Source organism: Lytechinus pictus, chromosome 17 (assembly GCF_037042905.1).
Source record: "Lytechinus pictus isolate F3 Inbred chromosome 17, Lp3.0, whole genome shotgun sequence".
Classification (NCBI taxonomy): Eukaryota; Metazoa; Echinodermata; class Echinoidea; order Temnopleuroida; family Toxopneustidae; genus Lytechinus; species Lytechinus pictus.
This window is the reverse complement of record NC_087261.1, coordinates 11,159,832-11,183,822: the sequence shown is the minus strand read 5'-3', so window position 1 is coordinate 11,183,822 and position 23,991 is coordinate 11,159,832. Positions and strand designations below refer to the sequence as shown.

The following is a 23,991-nucleotide window of genomic DNA, read 5'->3' as shown; positions in this document are numbered from 1 at the left end:
TGAATAGAGATCTATACATTCTCATTCTGGTTAGCACGTTATTGATAATAGACATTTACTAGTATTTACAAATAAGGCAACATATATCCACGTTTACTTTATCCATATTCTTTTTCAAACACTATCATTCTAGCCACTTATTTTTATGTTTAATCATATTGCATATCTAAGTCGATATCGGTGTTTGCGAAGACCCTGGTACCCCTGTAAACGGATTCCGCTATAACGAAACGGATCTTCTCCGCTATGGTAGCAAGGTATACTTCAACTGCTCCGATGGATATGATCTACAAGGACCCGATGTTATCCAATGTGTTCAGAAGTACAGAAATAGGAGCTACAGTCCTCGTAATAGTACACATGATGTTGTTTGGGATCATGATCCTCCAACATGTAGGCCAACAGGTAAGTTTTTCATTTGATTGATGAGCAAAAATGAAAAGCTTTCTTGGGTATGCCCTTTGCTCATTAACAAAATAATATGACATGTTTATGCACAGCCAAAGCAGATATATATATTCCTATTCCAGAAATCGGATCCAGTTGCGCTTCAAATTTCTCTTTATTCATTTTTATTTATTTACTTCATCAGAAACGATCTATTATCATGATTATATATTTGAATATATTTGAGACATAATTTAAAATCAGCGTGACTTTAAAAGTTTATCCTTATAATTTGTGTTCAATCCTGTTTTTTCTAAGTTGGCATCGGTGTCTGCAAAGACCCAGGTACCCCTGTAAACGGATTCCGCTATAACGAAACGGATCTTCTCCGTTATGGTAGCAAGGTATACTTCAACTGCTCCGATGGATATGATCTACAAGGACCCGATGCTATCCAATGTGTTCAGAAGTACAGAAATAGGAGCTACAGTCCTCGTAATAGTACACATGATGTTGTCTGGGATCATGATCCTCCAACATGTAGGCCAACGGGTAAGTTTTTCATTTGATTGATGAGCAAAAATGAAAACCTTTCTTTGGGAACATTTTAACGTGGAAAATCTTCTACTTCAAGTCTGTTCACCAGACCGTTTTTAAGGCTATTTTTAATAATTTTACTGTCAAAATGTTAAAATGCAAATAGATATCGGTGTCGCAGAAATGTTATTTACGTGTATCATTTTCGTTATTATTATTTTTGGAACTTAGGTTTTCTCTTCCCACTTACTTCGATTGAGACTCACCTGTACAGCAACAATATATCTTAACTAGTAAGGTCCATGCAAGATGTACAGGGATCTAGCACGAGACATTGTGACAATGGAAACGCTTAGAGAAGAAATATAATCCAAACTAGGAAACCTTTGAAACTTTCAGAGAGTTTCATCTAGTTTGATATGAACAATATGTTATTCAAAGAATCCAATACTGTATCGAATCTAAAGGACGGTGTAGATTAGGAATAGTAATTTCTTAGTAAGTATGATCAGTAGCAACAGAAGTATCGTAGCATCAGCAGCACTATAGGTACAGTATCAGTGTAAGCACCAGTGATAGTATAGAATAGTGGAAGGACGAGCTATTATAGTTGCGTTGCGTTTAGTAATAAACTAAAAAAGATCTTCGTATTTATCAATATATTTCTACTTTACCATAATTTGCAGGTTTTATTTCAACTTTACCCCCTTTTCCGACGACCAAGGTAAGAGGACAAACCAACCTAATTCCATCGACCAGAACATATAGCATGACGCTGACCAATGATCAAAAAGGTAATAGCTCTAGACTTTAGAAAAAGGATCGATCTAGAAAAAGATCCAGTTAATTTCCAGCTAATAATCAACAACATACATTGATTTGGATCGGTATACAAATTCAATCAGATTTCTAGATGCATATTATAATTGTTAGATTGAAACGTTTTTTTGTATGTTTTATTGAAATAAGTCAACACAATTACATGTTTACAAGATTGGAATGATTCGATATGATAAAAAAAGCAAATGATAATATTAATAATAATAACAATAATGATAATGATAATGGAAAAGCATATAATATAATTTGTTGTAGAAACAAGTGGTTTATGCTTGTTTTTTCATACTGCCTCATTTTTCGAATAGATTGAATCTTAAAGATTCCATTGGGCTGTGGGCAGGTGGGGAAGCGTGTCTTGATCTGTTTGCCTAATTTTGTTTGTTGAAGACGTACAGTTTCATGTATAATCATCAGATGTGATTATTCAGGTATTTGCGTCTGTATACGAGCTTCTTTCATGCCACCGTCACAGTGAATGCACCCATCATGTCCAGGGCGAATCTAGAACCATGGAGCTATTAACAGATGATCTCTGAATCAGTTTGAAATTTCCACCATGTCCCATGGAGCTATTCTATGTTAATAGCTCCATGCTTGTCCCATGCGTACACCAAAACGCACAGCCGTGGCATGCAAAATAGGCTTTTATGAAGTTACTCATCATTGAGATGGACATTTTCCGTCACTATATGTGACGATAATGATTATTAATGTCATTACGATTGTTATTAAAACTAAAAGCTATTGTTATTACATTCAACATCATCATCATCATCCCATCGTCATCATCGTTACCATCACCACCACCACCATCATCATCACCATCATCATTCTTTGTTAATATTCAAAGCGAATATTTTTTCATTGTTTATAACACTTGTTCCATTTACCAATATATGATTTGTAGGTTTCAGTTCCACTTCACCTTCACATTTACCACCTGTGACCGCAAATCAAGAAGAGGAGAGATACCAAATCACGTTCACTGGCATGGCCGATGTGAATCACACTGAAAACCAAAGGGGTGACTATGATTTTTATTACGCATTATGCTGCAGTCACATCAACGGAACCGGCGCCTAACGGACCGATGGTATGTCATTGGATACAACCATGGACCTACTGGTCGGTCTGATGTCGGTTTCGTCGGGTGACGATGGCATTGCACTCATTCTCAAACTAACGGTCTTGTCCTTGACCATCAGGGATGGGGGTGACGCCTCCGTGTGGTTATTCAAGGGATGTAATTGAAACAAAAGGAGTGAAAATTACTAGAAGGGGAATAAAAAAGGAGAATTTTAAAGAAAAGTACTGAAAAGAGTGGGCCTTAGTCGTAAAAACTACAATTGCCTATTGCACTTGTTAGTTTTCCATCGAGTATTACCATATGACTCACATTGTGAATGGATCTACTATTGAATGAAGTATACGATCAAAACATGATCAAAGGGTGTGAGCAATCACGGATACAAAGAGCTAGAAAAAAACTGAAATTGAAAGAGCTCCCATACGTTTTTTATTACAGAGGAAAGCGAAAGTAAGCTGAAATTAAGCTAAAAGTCACTAGCAAAAATAGCTGAAATCAGCTAAAAATTGAACTCTCACACCCCTTAAAACTACTGTTATCGGTCATAAGTAAGATCGATGATTGGTTCTTGTGTTACATTTTTTTGCAGGGGGAGGGGTGAAATGTCGAATTTTCTTTAAAATCAATCCAGACTTTACTTGCTTTGTCCGCTTACAACCAATCTGCTAAAAAGTGCAATGTCTCCGACCCCCGTTTCATCTTCTTTGTTTTGTTATATTCTGATATTATGTTATTGATGACAGGCAGCATTATAATTCTACATAATTTCAATCTTTCCAGATTTAGCTTTACATTTCCCAACTCCTGTGAATCTCGAAGATTTAAGGTAACATTTTTGGTTAACTGTGTTTAACTTGCCATTCCAGTCATTTGTCTTACATAGAGTATATATTTAGGAAATTCACAAAGGCCTTTGTTTCCTTCCCTGTAACATGACTTGTGTACTTCGAAAATGAACAGATATTGATCTAACGTATTTCCTTGTTTCCCGTATTCAGGTATCATCTATATTAGTGTTGGCATTGCCTCCGCTCTGATAGTCATCGTCTTTGTCATTGGATTGGTCTTTCTGTGTAGAAGACGTAATAGGTGAGAGAAATTTATAAGAGTACTCTTGAAAAAATATTAGAAAGGGCCTATTAGTCTTCATAAAATAATCACAACCGCAACCACCATTATCATTAGCATTATGATACCTACGTTTATGCTTCTAGTTTTATTTTTCCTTTTCTTCATCTCCTTCTCCTCCTCCTTCTTTTTCTTCTTCTTTTTTTTCTTCTTCGTCTTCTTCTTCTTATCATTATTCTTGTTCATCTCCTTCCTCTTGTTAATCTTCTTCAGTAATATAGTGATTATTATCATTATTATTATAATTGTTACGGTTTTTTTAAATATCATTTTACTTATTTTTTTTTCTTCCATTTTCTCTGCTTACTTCTTTTATCAATGATATAAACAAACTGTAGGAGCTATATTTTTTACTTGATTAGCTCTAAGTATACGCGGGTTCTTCCAACACAGAACAAGAACAGATGAAGAGGTAGATGTTGCTGGTTTGAAGGTCTGTGCTCAACTGCCTTAGCTTGGCAGGGCATATATTATTCTTCATATCTTCTCTAGGCTTTCTTTGCGCAAGGTACTAGATTTCAATACATATTCAAATTAACTTGGAAGGTGACAATAAGAAAGTAAGGAATCATCATGGATAATAACCAATCACACATAAGGAGTCATACAACATAAATATTCATGATTCAGTCAACCAAGAGAGAGGAGGGGAGTAACACAGCTGAAGAGAAGACCAAGAGATAAAGGAATTTGATAACAAAAGGAATGGTCAAGTGTGAGATGCAAGGAATAAAGGATGGATGAAGGTATATAACAAAGGAGATGGGGATAACAAAAGCAAGAAGGCTGATGGTGACTAAAGAAAAGGGGGAATGTAAATCAGGGTTATTTTAGAGTAGAGCAATGTCCTGTAAATGAGAGAGGGGTTAAAGAACTTTGGACTCTGGCTTAAGAGTAAGGAACTTGTAACGAAAACTGAAATGAACAAACAAAACAGCAATAAACTTGAATAATGTACAAACTAGTTCCCCACATAATATTCCTTTCTCCAAATAAAATGTCCTCATTTTAGGATCTCAAAACAAATTTAAAGTAAACATGGTCATAAATTAAACTATAAAATAACAGTACATAGAAAATGATTTTCGAATCTGTAAATTATTCATATGACAATATTCCATCAGAATCTTCAAGTCATGAAGGACACAAGAAATCATTTCATAATAAATTGAGATCCTATCAAGATAAAATTGAATAAGATCCTCGTTCTATACCTGGACCTATTCAAACTAATAATTTTATTTCTTTTTCTATTTGTATATTTCTCTCATTAACGTTTCATCAACCAAAAAAATACAACATTTTGACATAACAAACTTGTCCGTAATAGTACTCTTTTTTCAAATTTGAACTAACTTTGGACGATGTAAACTTGCAAATCAAATTTTTGTAAAAATAATCATGCAATCATTTTTTTCCTTTTTCTAAGAATATTAGAATCCTGTCTCAGATATGAACATACATGTATAATATATATTTCATCATTTCCATTGAATGTCATATTTTGAAAACATTACACAAAATAAGTGGGCAAACAAATTATCAAAGGTAAATGATTTTCATGATAAAACAGAATTCCAATATTAAATCAATTATAAATTTGTTTTTTTTTTCTTCAATTTGTATTTAACATTAAGGCAAAGTCCATGAGAATCTTATAAAACATATACTCAAACATATAACTATTCTCCTTTAACAAGTTCCAAATTCTCTCATCAAAATAAACAATTAAAGTTTCGTATGTGACTGAAACTCTGTTAAAATATATATGAATGTAATTTGAATTATCGCATCAACATAGTTGTTCACAACTGTTAGTTAATCTAAAATGACCTTTGACATTTACCCAGTGACCTAAGAATATGCCCCCATGTAATTGTCCAGGCCTATACAGGCCTATAGTGGAAGCGTCGTGGTGTAGCGGTTCTGACTCTCGCCTTGTAATCAGAGGGTCGTGTGTTCGAATCCCACCATGGCCTAGCGTCCTTTGGCAAGGCGTTAATCCACACTTTGCCACTCTCCACCCAGGTGTTAAATGGGTACCCGGTAGGATGTGAAAGCCTATATGTAGTATGCCTAGCAATTGAGTCTTGGAACTCTTGTTGGAATGCTCCCCAGGGAGTGGAGAAGGTGCATACATTGTATGCGGGCATGCAAGGATCCGATGACCGGGGTAATAATATGTCTGTAAAGCGCTTAGAGACGTCGTTCCGATGTATTAAGCGCTATATAAATGCGGAATATTATTATTATTATACATAATAACCATTATTTCCAAGTTTAACTAACTAAGGAGTTAAAATAAAATAAAAATTATCTTGAAAACTCAAACTCTTAGTATTTGGTTAAGTCCTGAAGTCGATCCTATTTTACTGACATTCAAATAACCTTTGACCTAAGCCTAGTAACCTGAAATTACGGACATAGACAAGCTTTACTGAATAGTGGCTTAAACCTTGATATACATGAATTTGTCAATAAGATGTTCGTTTATTTTATTTTTTTCTTGTCAGGAGAGAACAGAATTTGGCCCAGGATCGAAACTGTACCGTAACCTACGAAACTATTGACAGCGGAGCTGGTAAGAAAAAAAAATCAATTTGATAGACAGTCTGTAAAGTAAAGGGGTTTATCATTATTGACCTTCATGAATATTGTTTATGCATTAACAAGCAGACAAAACAAAAACTGTATAATAGCATATTTTCCAAGGAAAAAAAAACCCCAAGACTTATTCTTTTTCCTTATTAGATTCTTACTATACCTATAGCATGAGAATCTAATCAGGAAACCTGATGTCATGTTTCACGTAAAGATTTATATATCAGGCCTGTTCACAAACATCAGGAAAATGGTAAATTGATAATACTCATATTGTAAATTTGACTAGCGGTGCTTCCTTAAACGTTCGGGTGACTGGTCGGCTCGTAACTTTTTTCACAGAATTCTTTTAAGAATTGTAAAAAGAAGATTAAAATCCGACCAACATATCGTTCACTCCTTCCGCAACTCAACCGAAAGTTAACTCGGAGAAAGCAGCGCTATAGTCAAATTTACAGTCTGTAATATTAATAAAGCATTTCCTGTTGTCTGTGAATAGGCCTTGCATATACATTTACATTCACATACAAAAGTATAGTGTAATAATCCATGAAATACGTATACATAATATGACACTTACACACACATATATATATTTATATATATATATATATATATATATATATATATATATATATATATATATATATATATATATATATATATATATATATATATTTATATATGTTACTTACAAATATATGAGTGTGTATATATATATATATGTATATGTAGTAGTCCATGTATAAGTATCATATATGCAGCAGTGGAAATGCACACCTGAAACGTGACCTTAACCCTGAGGACGGGGGATGGGGGGTTAATGGCCCCCTTCTGAGGTGGGCCGCTGTTAGCGCGATCGCGCCGAAATTTGGCACGCAGGTTCTTTACATAAACGACAAGGCAGTATTAAAATATTATGAAAATAATTATTTTTTATTTATTATGAATAAAATATGCAAATTTAGTCATGAAAAACATTATTTGCATATTTGACACCCAATTTCACTTCAGATTTTCTTCTTGTTTTTTTCACAAATGTCATCTTTGTACTCTAATTTAAAGGTTTCCACAAAGAAAAACTTTTTGCGAAAGCCAATTTTTTGCTAATGTATTTGTGTTTAGAATTTTTCATGTATTTCTATGTTTTTTTTCTTTTGATATTCATTTGTTTTAATGGAAAATATTCACCCTTTCATGAATTTCATCTCCCAATTATACAATTATACACAAAGTATAAAATTGAGCCATTTTCTGCACGACATTGTCTCGTAAAAAGTTACGTGGCGTCGCGATGCAAACCCGTATGTCGCGAATTTGGGTTAAAAGGCTTAAGATCTTGCGGCGCTTTCTTTTTGCGTTTTGGAAATATCGCGCGAAGCGTCGAGGGAGGGGGGGGGGGGGTGGGCATCATGGTCCCCAGTCCTTTTAGGGTTAACTTACCTTACCTCAAGGTTCCAAATTTTAGGCGATATTTCTTACTTAAAAAATATAGACCCTACGTACATGCCATGCAGAAAGGCCTATCCTCTAATGTGAAAGATGCCCCCAATAATAATAATAATAAAATAATATGATGAGCAACTTGCACCTTTGGAGCTGTCCTTCGTATCATGTCACATTCCTGTATTGTATTGGGGTGGCTCAAAAGTACGGTCGATCACATTCCACTTCAGAAGTTAGCGATTTTCGTTGCAAATTTTCCAGTTGTTGGTTGCGAAGTTCGGGTTTTTCGTTGCGAAGTTTGCAATTTTGGTCGTGAAGCTTCACAACTATCTATGCAAACTTTGCTATTTTAAAACGATTTTCACGATTTTATCTTTTCAAGTCATATTATTTTCAGCCTGCCGTACCCCTTTTAAGGGGAAATTTTATGATGCTGCAATACGTATTACAGTGACGATAAACAAGAAACAATGTGTGTACAGACGAAATCAATTCTTCTTATAGCATACACAGCCCTGAAAATCGGTTCATCCGGAGCACCTATCATCGGTCCTGAAAACTTAACGTTTTTTGCAAGACTCAGTTCGATTGGTCGAGGTGAATTTGGAGAGGTATGGAAGGGAGACATCAGTGTTAATCAAATCCATAGAGATGTTGCTATCAGGCTGGTTTCAGGTTAGTTCATTCCTAAAAACAAATGCCATTTATAAATATACTAGTATAGAATGGACATTAGTGATGTAGGAGTTTTACGATTAAACTTACGAATTATCGATTTATCATTAACATATTTGATCATCCTAGTTTAAACTGCAGAGTTACTGAATTGACTCTACTTGAAAAAGTTTAAGTTTGCTTCCTTCATATATCACTAGAGAACTGCAGACAGCTTAATTGGATCTACTTTAAAGATTTTAGGTATTATTGCTTCAAGCATCATCAGAAATAGATATGAATTGGCTAGAGTGCAAGTGATTTTTTCGGGGGGGGGGGGGGGGAGTGAGGGGTGGTCCAATGATGCCACAGAATTGCATTTTGCAACATATCCTGAAATATTTTGACGGTTCGAGGGTCAGTTTCTTTTATCAATACATGTACAGCATGCACATGTTGGCCTCCTCTAAACTCGTATTTCCATAAACGTGATAAACATTTACTATTCCCGTAACTGAAACATCAATTTTCTTCGAGCCAATGGCTCAGCTCATTTGGCAATTTTCAGGAGGTATTCGTAACTACAAATTTACAATACAACTTTCTCAATTTTCTTGGCGATTAACGCTTCTGATCAAACTCTTAAACATGTACACTGATTACATTCTTCAAATATTCTACAGCACATTCTTCGTTTTTGAAAATCAATAAAAATGTCGTTTCGTCCCTCAGATCAAGTGGTCGAATCGGGTAACTTTCCTCAAGCTATCCGGGTACTCTATGAGCTGACGGATCAATTAAATGTTGTAAAATGCCTAGGATATTGTCGAGAAAAAGGTAAAGCACAATCTTTAGTAATTAAATATTAGTATCCTCAAACACTATACAACAGGTGATTAGTGTCACCAATTACTTCTATATTATTTCTCTCTGATAATCTAAGCTTACGTGTCAACCATGACAAAAATAATATATGAAAATGAGCGCGCACACATTCACAAAGAAAGTATATTTGAATATAGGACAAAACAGCATTGTCGATTAAAATAATGCGTTGCTCCAAGGCATTGGTGTCGTGGCCAGGGATCGAGCCCGGACTTTTACGTGTCTAGTTATACGCCTAACACGGCCACGGCACCTCCACTCCTTTCAGCAAACGATGATTAAAATAAACAGGACATATTCATATTGATTGCTCTCCTCAATTTGAAAATCCTGTAATCTGGACTTAAGTTACCATTCATGACCAGAAACTGTCAAGAGGTGAAGCAAAGTGAGCCGAAACGATGTTGAATAGAACATTCAACATTCTATGGTTGTTTCTGGGAGGATCCACCCGCTCATCAAATTAACTGCTGTTGATGATAACCGCTATTCATAATAAGAAAAAAAAACTATTCAAACTGAAACCTTCAACATGTTTAGCCCCATCTCTCTAGAACACTGTTATTACGAAGGATCCATTCATCAGGATGGCTTCAAATATAAAATTTGTTAAATGTCCCTTCTGTTTTCATCCTTTTTTGAGTAAATCTAGTTTGATCATGTATACATGTGAATCCAAAGTATAAACAGGAATGCTAACTTTATAAATAATTTATTTCCTCTTATTGTTATTACGGACTCCTTTAGTTTATTTATCATTATTCGTCTCAGGAAAACCGTCTGAGATGGATAGTGCAATTGTAGCTAGAGTCACACCGGTAAAATTACTAAATTCAAATTAATTTATTTCACGTCTCTTAACAAAACAAGATACAATACATTGTGATTTAATGCAATAAAAAGCAACAATTACGTTTACATTACCAATGATATAGGCCTACCATCGGTCGCTTTGGAGTCGGTTTTGTTGGAATCAGTGTAGCATTATGCTGTATTTATTATGATTATTATACGGATTGCTATTAGTGATACCAGGAGAAGTCTGCTTTATATAATCAAAGAAGCGGGTTGACACCTGATAATGGGTCGTGAATATTAGACCTCTTCATAATACGAGAGACGGGACATTTTTCAGAAGGTTCAATACTTATAATTGCTGCTATTTCTGATCAAATAGTAGGGTTGTTATTCCTTATATATGTTAACGGCAGTAACATGTTTCTTTCATCTTGTTTCAATGTACTCATATCAATTCTGGGCCCCGTCTTAAAGAGTTGGGATTGATCCGGTCAATCACAACTATGGACGGCCAGCAACGTCAACATCTATTATGCATGTGTGCTCAAAATATTTTCTAACTATAATATATTTTCATGCATTCATTGTTTTCTTGAAAATTCACTCTGCTTCTTTATGTTTACAAAGGACATTGTGCAAATTTCCTGTAGAAAAAAAATTGACACTGATGGATTTCCATAGAGTTACGATTGAATGGATCAATCGCAACTCTTTGTAAGACGGGGCCCTGAAATGTTTCCATGATCATTGTCGTATTATTTGTTGTTGCCTTGTACAGGAAGCATTCTGTATGAGTTTGTTTCTGGTGGCTCACTACTCACCTATCTGCAAGCCAAACGGGGACAATCTCAACCAACGTACAACAATCTGAAACCAAAGAGAGAACGTCTCACCGATGATGATGAAGGTAGGCTATTAAACATGGCCTGGCAGGTGGCAAAAGGGATGGAGTTTCTCGTGTCGCAAAAGGTAAATTCTTTTATACGACATCAGCTAGACTTTGCATGCCATATTTACCAAAGACAACGTAAGACAACTTACAATTGTTGGAAGAATACTTGTTTTTTTTTTTTTTTTGGGGGGGGGGGGGTGGATATAAACAGATGAAATATAACTACAAAAAAAGAATCAAAACCTTGGTATAAAGATTCACTTTAAATTAACAGATTTTACTAGCTGATGGGATCACAAGAACACCTTATGTCCAATATCATGATTCAAGTTGTGATTCTTGGTAACCAAATTCTGTTCTGGTCGCTTTTACAAGATTCTCGTAAAAATACCGGATTCTAATCAAATAATTATACGCCTGCTACAAGGGGCATGCGCCGACTCTATTTTGCCGAAGTAGACTACGAATGGCGCCGTGGTGTAGGGGTTCTGACCATCCACTTGTAATAAGAGGGCCATGTGTTCGAATAGGTGTCATCGTGGCCTTTGGAAAGACGTTTCCACCCAGGCGTTAAACAGGTACACAATACGATGTGGACGATGAAAGGGAAATTACTGATTATTGTTGGAATTCTTCTCAAGGGAATGGAGGTTGTTCGCAGGGGCGTCGTTAGACCTTTTCCAGTGGGAAGGGTGTGGAGGCATTCGATTACCGACATATATCTGTACCGACGTCCGACGACCATGCGTCATGGTAGTGATCCTCATTCTTCCCATTCACATTGTCTTTCGTCATTCCTATTAAAAGTGCAGAGCTGGTTTTCATCAATAGGAGGGGATGAAAACAATATTTCCATTCATATTTTCTTTCAGATCAGCAGCCATATTCTGATATTCGTTGTTTTTTTTCCGAGGGGCTAGTCATGAATAATGACTGAAGTTTAAAGTAGGCCTACATCTTTGCTTTATTCTTACAAACAATAATCTCATGATGTCTAAATATAATTCATGCGAGCAGGAAGCGCAAGCTAACATGTTTTTAGGCCTATATCGTATATAATTGGAAATGAAAATGGAATATTCCGAGCAGTTTTTTAATCATGACGTGTCAACTGCCTTAGATCTGGGTACAATATTTTCAGGACCTCCATGTAGTCCCTACCCATTACACCACACGTTTGTAATGCTGCTGAAAAATCATCTTGTATCTGGTGCACTCCAGTGGCTGTTTGACATACGAAACCACTGTCTGAGTGAAAACACCATGTCAAAAAATTGAGGAAATAGAGGGCAGTCGCCTTACTCAAACCAGACAAAGACCCAGCCAGCCCAAAGAGCTACAGACCCATCTCTCTGCTATGTCAAACATACAAGCTCTTTGAAAGGCTTCTACCCAAGGGCATTGCTCCCTTTGTTGACGAGCTCCTTTTGATTCGGTACAGGGAGGATTTATAGGCCAGAAACGTCCTGTAGTCAACTGGTGAATCTGACACAGTTCGTTCAAAATGCCGTCGAGAAAAGGCTGATAACTAGACCAGTATTTGTTGACATCATGAATCATAGGATAATCATGAGTAAAATATTTGAGATGACGAACGACGTCAAGTTCACCGTAGACCGTTGTCTTACGTACAACGAATATTTTGCCAAGACAAAGACAAAAACCTGACTAAGGAACTGAAGGTTTCCAACAACAGATGGAAAGCCATCTCACGACTGCTCTTGCTCTATGCTACTCAACTGCTGATTACGCAGCTCCTGTCTGATGTAGGCCATCCCATGCTGCAAAGCTTGACCCAGTCCTGAATGCTGCTTGTCGAGCAATTACTGGATGTCTGCGACCAACAATCGTAGATGATCTTTACCTACTGTGTGGTATTGCCCATCCATACAACAGAAGGGGTGTATCATGCAGTAGAGCGGGAGGGGGACCAAGGAAGAAGATAAGCCTCTCCATCCACTCTTTAACTAAAACCTGTCAAAAGAGACTCAAGCATGCCAAGACACAGCTTCCTTCACTCGACTGAATCATTGATGGCTCTGCACAAGCTCTCCTATGGACCTAGTGAATCACGCCCCCCCCCCCCCCCGGTGTGAGGAACGAACAACTTGGATGTCATAATCGCGTACGGGCTGGAACAGGAACGTGCAAAGTCCTTATTCAGAAATCATGGCAATGGGGCTTCAGCAGGGATTGAGACACTGCCTGCGACTGTTGGGGACAATCAGACGATGCAACACCTTTTGGTTTGCCCCCTCCTACCAGAGCCATGCACTGCCAAAGATCTGGAGTCTTTTAACCCCAAAGCTAGATCTCGTTCCATCCACTGAACAGGTCTTATCTAGTGACCCGAGAAGAAAAATCATTAGTTATTGCTACTATTAATATAATTATCATTGATATTATTTATTGCTCCTATTAATATAATCATCATTGAAAATAATATCAAAGCCCCATTTTTTAACGGTAAACCTGAAAAGTGACAGTGGAAAATTGCGCAACAATTCGCTAGGAATTCACGAAAAAAAAACAAAGGTATTAATTTCTTACATGTTGCTGCGCAACTTTCCACCATTACTTTTTATGGTTGCCCGTAGATATCAATCTGTCATTTTCCATGACACAAATGTATAGATACACTGTCATTTAAATTTATCAATTCCTCTCAATTCATATGTAAAGGAGTATGTATTGTGATTCGTTGTACAGATCACCCATGGAGCTCTCTGTGCCCACAATGTGCTACTGGCAGATGAAAAGCTGTGCAAGATATCGGATTATGGACTATCTACATCGCTATTTAGGGACAAAGTTGTGGGTATTTCGAGTTGTAATGATAATCTGTTCGTGAAGTTCATCAGACTTTTTAAGTTGAGACAGCATTTAAGCCCTACTACTTATTCATTTAATGACATGGTTATTTTGAATGGAATAACGCTTGGTCTAAAACCCGTTGCTCTAATCTTCAGATTGGAATTACAAAAAATGGCTCTAACCCAATTGATCATTAGAAGAATTGTATGGTAAACCAAGTGGGAATTAGACGAAATTGATAATAGACAAAATGGTTGTAGACGAAATGGATTTAGATCATGTGAAGTTGGACTATTCTGATAACTTAAGTTAACCGAAAAATTCAAGTATCTCTAATTACCTTCAGTCAAGACAACTAATAGTAAAGTTTTATCATGAAACGTGGACCGATTGATGGATATGGAAATAAAGTTTATTCCAGAAAGCCGGAGCATTGAATATTAAGAAAGGAAGGCAAAATCCATCTAAGAATAATTGATTTTTCAGATTTTTGAACCTGTGTCGTCACATGAGCGATTGACCATGATGCAATATCTATAAAGTGCCTTTTTTCCCTGGAAAATTTAAAAATGTTTATCCGTGGATAATAATCTTACTCATTCTAATTCACATAAGTTTTTTGTGAGAAATATGATATTATATCCTCATACGCCATTGAAAATGTCAATTTATCATGATCTTTTTATATTAGATGACGCATTTTTAAAAGGGAAGATCTTAGTTTGCATGTCACGTTACAAACACAAATCGTGAAAGAAAATCACTTTCTGATAATTTGATACATTTACTTCAGCAATAAACTTTCGTTCGGTTTCTTTCTTAATTTTTCTTTAATACAAACTAGGTTGATGTCAGGATGGACTTAATTACTACATTTTGGCTTTCTTTTTCTTTTTCACATTCCTAGAAACTAACAAGATGGAGTTGCCCTGAAACAATGGCAACGGGTGGACAATCGACTGAAGGAGACATTTGGTCTTTTGGAATCGTCTTGTGGGAAATTGTAACATTAGGTAAACAAAAACAAAGCGAAATAAACGAAATTTGGAATATTGTGTATAACCTTACCTTCATCTCCAATGATAAAGCAGACATACACGAAGTTGCAATTTGTATTGAACATGTTGAAAGATATAGGCGTAGTGTAATAATAACAGTAGTAACAAGAACAATACATTGTCGCCGTTGGGCGTCAATGCAATAATTGTAGAAGTGGCAGCAACAGAAACAATACACTCTAAAAAAATTATTAGGTAAAAATGCTCCATGAGGGTAATTATGTGTCCAATGAACATTGGACATTTCTTTTGGGCATTTTTAATTTATCAAGTGTGATGAAACTTTGCCCATTCTAAAGTAATTGCTGCTTATTTTTTTATCCTTACTGGACAATATGCTTCACGCATTGGGTAAAATACTGCCCCAAATTGGTTGGACACATAATTACCCTCGTGCTGGTTAAAATTTCACCCAATATATTTTTTACAGTGTAGTAGGAAAAGAGTATAACAACTTGGAACTTAATCATGTTTATACTTAAGAGTAATACTACTAGTAGAATAATAACAACAACTCAACATTCATGATATTTGTACTGATACTAAGCACTATTATCGTCATTATTTTAATTGTTAAAATAGATAGTGAACGGATAAGTACAATATCTTTATTCTCACAGGATCCAGACCTTACCCTAAAATGACATTTGACATGGTCCAGATGAAAGTTATCGATGGTTACCAGATGCCACGCCCTCATCATTGTGGACAAGAAGTGTAATTATTTTACCATAATATTCTTCATTTTAGTTTTTATTGTTTGCAATTCTGTCTGACATTACCTGTTCGTATCGTTTGATAGTAATGTTGGATAATCTGTAAATAATAATAACAATCATGATAAAGAACTGTTTTTATATAGCGCGTTTTATAAAAGGTCTCATTGCATATCAGGAAAATCTAGAATAAAAGATGAGAGAAAGGTGCTGAAAATGTTAAATAATCATCAGTTAAATATATTTTTTTTCAACGCAGATTTGAATTGCCCAAGTGTAACAATTTACCTTGAATTGTGTAGGATGCCAGTTCCGACGCTGTATACGCAAATCCTCGTTTACCGCGGAATGTTGTTTTCAGAAAGGTACTATATTCTGTTAGGTCCTGGAATGATCTTAGATTTAAAACAGGTTCACATTTTACAAGTAACTTTGATCGTTTCTGTTCATGAAAACACTGAAATGAGAGTAGTAAGACCATACGTGATCTGACCGGAAATCAATGCAAGCGGATCTTCAAATATACAGATGGTACAGTTTTGTATCTGTTTTGTTCTGGTTAAAAATCCTAGCAGCCGAGTTTTGAATAACCTGAATAAGCCATGTATATGAAGCAGAACATTCATAATTGATGTAATTGTGCAATGTAATCTGATCATCAAATAAAACACCAATATTTCTTCCAGTCTTGACATGAATAACCTCTACACCCTCCATTTCTAATTGCTGCAAAGAACCTCTGTTCTCGGACTATTCAACTGGAAGACTACTTTTTACTTAGTATTGTCTACATAAAACATTTTACACAATCCCTGAGAATCGGAAAAATTCTAAATATGTATAAATGGTGATTACCAACTTTCCGATGACAGACCCTTGTGGCACAGCATGGGTCCTTGCATAAAATGACCTTTTGCGCACCCAATTTTGTGTGTTGTCACTCACGTCTGCATATGTGGATGTCATGTGACTTATCCAGCCAATCAGAGACATGTACCCTGCAAGGCCTGCTTTTAAAAACTTTGCTCATTCTCCTGAAGACGACAAGAACAATCTTGTCAAAACGTCGAGATTGGATGGTCCTTTTCAGGACCAACACTTGCCCAAGAAAGATACGTGGTGTACCGTGAAACCTACTACAATTTTTTAAGATGACCTTTGTCAATGTTTGTTCACCATTTATAAATACAGAGTCCAAACTGTTGGAAGTGTGTAAATCCAGTCAAATTTATGACCTTGGATTAAAAAAAAACACAATGTGACATTCTCTGGAAGATGCTGTCCTGGCGAATTGTCCAAAAAACAGAATTTCTTTATGAACTCTGTCAAAGGACATCAATGTATCATTGGAAAGTGCTGCCTCACATGCTGTAGAAATGCATTTAGACCGAATGGGTTCTTTCAAGGAGACAGCTTTTCAGAAGAGTAGCTCTGTAGATGAGTAACTGCTGCAGTTTCTACTGTATTTCCCAGAAATTTGCTATTTTCCAAGTGGCTTTAAGGTGGTCCTATATTTAAGTGTCTGGGCCAGAAACTTAAAACTCGAAATTGGTCGGCAGTTCTTTAAATCATCACTGTTCATTTCATGATATTTGATGAGAAGACATTTATAGGACCGCTTTAAAGTCACTTGGAAAATAGCCAATTTGTTAATAGTAATTATAGGTACCAGCTCCTACTTGATACTTGATGTAGTAATCCCTTTGGCAGCTCAAACACAAGCTATACTGGGATGATGAATAAGGTGAGCCACTGGAAGGAGTGTCATGAAGTGCAGAAATGGTGATGGATAGACATAGCAATTGTGTATATGTACAGTAAAATATGCTATGCTGAGTGCAAGTAAAAAAACAAGCTTTTGACTTTAAATTATATGGGATTCAATAGGGGGCTGCATCATTCTGATGGCAGGGAGAGCAGCCTCCTTGAAAGTGGACGTTCCTTTGGTGTTGACAGCTGAGCTGGGTAGGTTGTTCCAGTTCCTTATCGTTCTTGGATAGAACGAGAACTTGAAGGGGTCGATTGTGGCTTAAGGAGTGATGTACTTCAAGTTGTGATCATGTCTTGTACAAAATGTTGCTGGGGTGACGATAGGTGGACGAGTTATGAAGACATGATGGTAGTGAAAGAGTGAACATTGGGCGAGGATTCGGCGTGTGTGTAGTGCTTCCCATTCCAGTGACGTCACAAGAGAAGAAGGTGATGTGGAAATCCTGTAGGCCGAGTACACGAAGCGAGCCGCTGATCTTTGTACTTGCTCAAGCCGGATCATGACTGTGACTGTGTATGGATTCCAGGCCTCACAGCCATACTTTAGTTGGGGGCGCACTAAGGATGTGTAGGCCCTCGACTTCACATCTCTTGTACAAGAGGAAATGTCCTACGCAGGAGACCAAGTGTACGACTTGCTTTCTGCCGGATGAGTTGGGAATGTTTGTTCCATCGCAGATCAGAAGAAACTGTAACACCCAAGTACTTGTAGTTGTTAACTCTAGGGATTACACTATTTGTCAGATGATACTGCTGGATGTTGGGAGTGCGTTTGCGTGTAATAGTTAACACTGCACACTTTTTGATGTTGAAGTCCATCATCCATTTGGTAGACAAACTAGACAGTTGTTGGAGATCATTTTGGAGGATTTGGTGGTCGTCACAATGCTTGATCTCGCGGTAAATGACACTGTCATCTGCAAAGAGACGCATCGTTGATTTTACGTTATCTAGGATGTCATTGATGTACAGCAAAACAGGGTTGGCCCGATAACGGAACCCTGCGGCACTCCTGGTGTTACGTCTCTCCATGTTGACTTTGATCCATCAACAACAACTGCCTGCTTCCGATCAGTGAGGAGTGACATTATCCAACGTAGAGAGTTTCCGGTGATTCCATAGAATTCAAGCTTAGAAGACAACAGATGGTGTGGGACCCGGTCAAAGGCCTTCTGGAAGTCGAGGAAGATGATGTCCGCTTGACTTCGACCTTGAAGGATAGAAGATCAATCATGTACTACTGATGGTAGTTGAGTCGTAGTTGAGAGGCCTTGTCTAAATCCATGCTGAACATCAGTAATGATGTTGTTTCTTGCTATGTGCTTAGATGTAAGGCTCAGGATGATATGCTCCATAACCTTACTGCATATGCATGTCAGCGAGATTGGTCTATAGTTTGAGGGGTCACACTTTTCACCAGACTTGTGTATGGGAGAGACTAATGCCTGCTTCCACTGAGATGGTACAACCCCACAGTTGTAACTTTGCTGGAAGAGGAATGATAGAGGTGCGGCAATCTCATGAGCTATCAGCTTCAGAAGTTTTGGAGGAATTTCGTCAGGTCCGCTAGCCTTGGATGAATTGAGCTGTTGAAGGCGCTTCTCAACCCCAGTCCTGTGGATGTGCAAGTGACCAATGGTTGGGTAAGGAGATGGTCTCTTCTGCACATGTGATTGAGGCTGGCTACGAGTGAAGACTGACTGGAAGAAGTCATTCAATGCCTCTGCCTTATCCAAGGCTGTGGCACAAAGCTTGGTCGGAGTACGCAATGTTGGGATACCAATGTTTTCCGATCGACATGTCCTGATGTATGACCAGAAAGACTTTGGATTGTCTTTAAGGCTTTTCCCGATGATGTTGTTGATGTACTCCCGACGTGCCCGATGCACATTTTTAGCAACATGATTCCTATGTTGCCTGTATGCTTTCCATGCTTCTGGACAGGACTGTGTATGTGCCTTCTTGAAAAGCCTATCTCTCTTCCTCATCTGACGTTTAATGGTTGCAGTAACCCAGGGGAGATGCCTCTAACCCTTACTCATTTTGGAGGGGACAAGCTCAGACATACACCTATTAAAAAAGTTGGTGATTGCTTTCCAATTTTATCTACAGAATTAATTTCTGGATTTGATTGAAGAAATTCAGTTGATTTCAGCATTCCTTCAGTAAACAAGTCGGAATGGCATCAAGACCCCCACGTCGGTGTATAGAAGAGCTCTTGACAGAAATGCTCTCAAGCTAGACAGCATGAAACCTATCAGAAGGAAAGTTTTTGAGTCAGTATCCGGTAAACAGTAAAGACTTTGAAGAATATCGACTTTAAGAGTTTATCAGTTTTCTGGAACAATTCACGAGCTCTGCAATGAGACAATATAATTAATGTTGATATAAAGTTAAATAGCACGAGATAAACATAATCATATTCTACTATTCAAAATCTGAAGCATTATAATCTAGAAAAAAATCTTTTAATCATTACACGGTTCCTCCTACAATATATTTGTCTCTTTTTAATTGTATATAGGTACACAGTAATGTCTGGTTGTTGGGAGAAAGAAGCTGGGAAGCGAAGTAGTTTTGATCAGATCCTGAAGAGTCTGGAAACAATTCTTGAAAAGGCACACGTAAGAAAGAAATCAGATACATATTTTATACTGTGACATATCCATTCTTAAATGACTTACTGTAATATAGGGGAATGGATCTATCAAACCTGTTTAAATCTATTTGAAAACGTTTTTGTAACTCTTAACAATTTATATATTATAACTATTTATGTCATAGTGAATTATTATTATGATTATTATCATCGTCATTGTTATTTTTATTGTTATCATCATTATGATTGTTATTATCATTATTATCACAAAAGAACGCAAAGCCGAATGACTATAATATCTTATTTGACATTAAATAGAATTAGTTCAGCAGTGATCATGATTTGTATCGTGAAATAATAAGTATGTTATTGCTATTTTTCACAGAATTACATGTCACTCAGTAACATTGATGACGGATTGTACGAGTCTACACTGGATATGTAAATGAATTCCTGGAAACACCGAATTGCAACTTACTGTCCACACAACTATTGGTTAAAATCTGCCCAAATTGGGTAATAAAAACTAATAATTGGGTAATAAATTTGCTCAATTGGATAATAATTGCCCAGAATATATATATATTTACCAACATACATTACCCAACACAGTGGACAGTATGTTGCCCAACATTTTAAGTGTGTATCAAACTCAACCAGAACTCTGATATGTCTCAACTCATCATTTTAATAATGAACATTATTGATCATTATTTTTAATTCAAGTGCACTTTGGCTATTTTCAGAATCGTAAAATATCATAACTTAATCTAAAACCGTGTTTGATAAAAACTGTCATAGTGTTAGTACAGTTAGAGTAATTCGCTGTTCATCTTTAATGAAAATCAGCTCTTGACTTAAAGTTAAGTTGAAAGAGTTTTCATATAACGACCGAGTTTAAATTTTTCTTATTTTTTAAGTACTACGATTTAGTATCATACAAATTTATTAAAAGAGATTCTATTATAACGTGCATCATCAATTTATTCTATCAATTAATAAATATGTGGAGGCTAATGAACACCCCACTATTTCTTTTGTATCAATAAACATACCGTAAAAAATGGATTTGCTCATTTTCAATTTCAATATTGACATGAATATTTTTTGAGAATTTCATTAGAACGTATAAATTGTCGTTTTTGTTGTATCAGTGTTGTATGCAGTATGCCTATATAAAACAAAGAAAAAATCCCGAATAGTGAATTTGTTGAAATAATGAATCTATTGCATTATACATTTTTTTTTGTACATGGACTTCTCATGTATTAATTAGATTATACCATATATTATATTTATAGTATGTAGTTAATTTTTTTTTCACCGAGTCACTAATCCACTCTAATAGTTACCTCAGTGGCGTATCTAGGAGGGGGGGGGGGGTTAGCACTTGCCCCGGGCGCCGTTTTTCCTAGATACGCCACCGAGTTACCCATTAATGCAATCAATGTTTGATTTTGACATTGAATATAGATCATGTAGATTGTGTAGGATTATTTTCCTACTACGAATGAAGAATATCAGCTGCACGTGTATCTCTATATGGATAAATGCAAGCATAGTGGAAACGTGTGTGTGTGTGCTTGTGGGTATGTTCGTACTTGTACGTGATTGTGAAATAACCATTGTAAATTTACATAGGCCTACTAAGTCACTTATTCGGTCCTGTTTGAGTATTTTTCAGAAATAAAAAAAATACCCTACTATCGCATTTCGTTTTTTTTTATATATAAATAGCATAGGTAGCCTAAAGTTGTAAATATTTGTGTCTTATTAAAATAGTAATTAACCTTATAGCTGACATAAATGGCATAACGGGTGTAGTTTCTGAACAAATTAAGCATTTCAGATATTTGATCATACCCTGATAGCAGAAACTGGTAAAAATGACGTCATAATTACGTCAGTTTAACGACGAGTGTCACGTCATTTTGACGTCGTAACATGACGTCTTATTGACGGGATCTTGCACCCGCGAATAACGTCATTATGACGTCGTATATTGACGTCATTATGACGTCTCCAAGAGTGACTACGACGTCTTAATGACGTCTTAGCAACGTTTTTACAACGTTTTCCTGACCAGTATCAAGGGTCAGATTGACGTCGTGTATTGACGTGATTATGACGTCTTCGAGAGTCAACAACGACGTCTTAATGACATCCGTGCAACGTGTTCCTGACCGGTTTTAGACGTCATATTGATGTAATTATGACGTCTTTAAAAGTCATCTACGACGTCTTAATGACAACTTTGCGACGTATTCCTGACCAGTTTCAGACGTCATATTGATGTAATTATGACGTCTTTATAAGTCAACTACGACGTCTGAATGACGACTTTGCAACATATTGCTGACTAGTAATAGACGTCATATTGACGTCGCATATTGAAATGAATATGACGTCTTTTGGAGTCAACTATGATATCTTAACGTATTCTGACGTGATAATGACCTAAACATTAAATTCTACATGCAATGTACATACACACATCACTTCAAAGACCTTGTCATTGAGGATTATCTATATTTGGTGAATACTGAGGTGGTCTGACAATGTCCAGCATTCCTAGTAACAATATAATGATCCTCCATGCCAGGGCCTTGCATAACTTGTCTCAGTCTCAAGAACATGACCCCCCCCCCCCCCGAAAAAGAATATATACAAAAATGGAAAACGAAATCAAATACATGTACGCATTTCAATTACGAAATCGTGGCAAATATTCTATTAATAAATAAAAGTCGCATAACATATTACCAGGAAAAAAAAAGGAATACAAAATGTTGAAAACTCTAAATAGATTGAAAAAAAAAACACTTTTCTATGAAAATGCAGTATTAGGGTCAAAGGAATGAAATTACAATGTTTGTTATACCAATACATACAATTGTACATGTATAAATACACATTAATACATAACAGAGGCATAATGATCTCCAAGAATAAAGCTTTTTCGTTGAAATTGTAATTAAATATACCTTCAACTTTTAGACAACTATGTAATGTAGGTAAAAATATACTGTATGTAAAAAAAAAATACCCGAGTTGGAATAGTTTCAGGATTTATGGAAGCTCGCATTTGGGTGAAAGAATCATACATGTACATTAATTCTTATGAAATGTTTGGGTTGTATTACACTATCACTTAGGGCCAGGGGTAAAAGACAGTAGTTGCAGCAAACAATTATTTCTTCGGAAAGTCTTTTAAATTAAGGTTAATTGTCAAAATATTGTACATAATCTAGATCTGGGCCCTGTCTTACAAAGAGTTACGATTGATCCGATCAATCATAACTCTATGGAAATCCATCAGTGTCATAATTTTTTTCTACGAAAAATTTGCACAATGTCCTTTGTATGCAAAGAGAAGCGCAGCGAATTTTTGAGAAAACAATGAATGCATGAACATACATCATAGCTAGAAAATATTTTGAACAAACATGCTTAATAGATGTTAACGTTGCTGACCGTCCATAGTTGCGATTGATCGGATCAATCATAACTCTTTGTAAGACGGGGCCCTGGTATATTAATGTAAACTTGTATCTTTGTAAAATCATGAATTTTGATCTTAAAATCAATAATTCTGATGATCACTAACACAGAAAAGCATATGTGGGACAGGACAGTGTATTATGATTGATTTGAAAAATACCCGACATTTGATAGAATTACATGCTTATTTTGCTCATTTCTCAGCAATTACACATTTTCTTCCCGAGCTTTTTGGCACACATCTTTTATATATACATACACTTTGCTGGTAATTCTGT

At 36.3% G+C, this 23,991-nt stretch overlaps 1 protein-coding gene across 1 annotated transcript in view; it reads left to right on the top strand.

Annotated features, from left to right (window-relative positions):
* Positions 1-23,540, top strand: part of LOC129280314 (tyrosine-protein kinase BTK-like) — a 28,587-nt gene extending 5,047 nt beyond the window's left edge. The window contains exons 4-17 of the mRNA XM_064112210.1: positions 172-405; positions 706-939; positions 1,611-1,718; positions 2,672-2,788; positions 3,850-3,940; positions 6,493-6,560; positions 8,531-8,701; positions 9,413-9,517; positions 11,142-11,332; positions 13,965-14,069; positions 14,977-15,082; positions 15,748-15,844; positions 20,138-20,237; positions 20,598-23,540. Coding sequence (XP_063968280.1) covers positions 172-405; positions 706-939; positions 1,611-1,718; positions 2,672-2,788; positions 3,850-3,940; positions 6,493-6,560; positions 8,531-8,701; positions 9,413-9,517; positions 11,142-11,332; positions 13,965-14,069; positions 14,977-15,082; positions 15,748-15,844; positions 20,138-20,237; positions 20,598-20,657 — 1,787 coding nt within the window. The 3' untranslated portion in view covers positions 20,658-23,540. The remainder of the gene's footprint in view (positions 1-171; positions 406-705; positions 940-1,610; positions 1,719-2,671; positions 2,789-3,849; positions 3,941-6,492; positions 6,561-8,530; positions 8,702-9,412; positions 9,518-11,141; positions 11,333-13,964; positions 14,070-14,976; positions 15,083-15,747; positions 15,845-20,137; positions 20,238-20,597) is intronic.
* Positions 23,541-23,991: the final 451 nt, after the last annotated feature.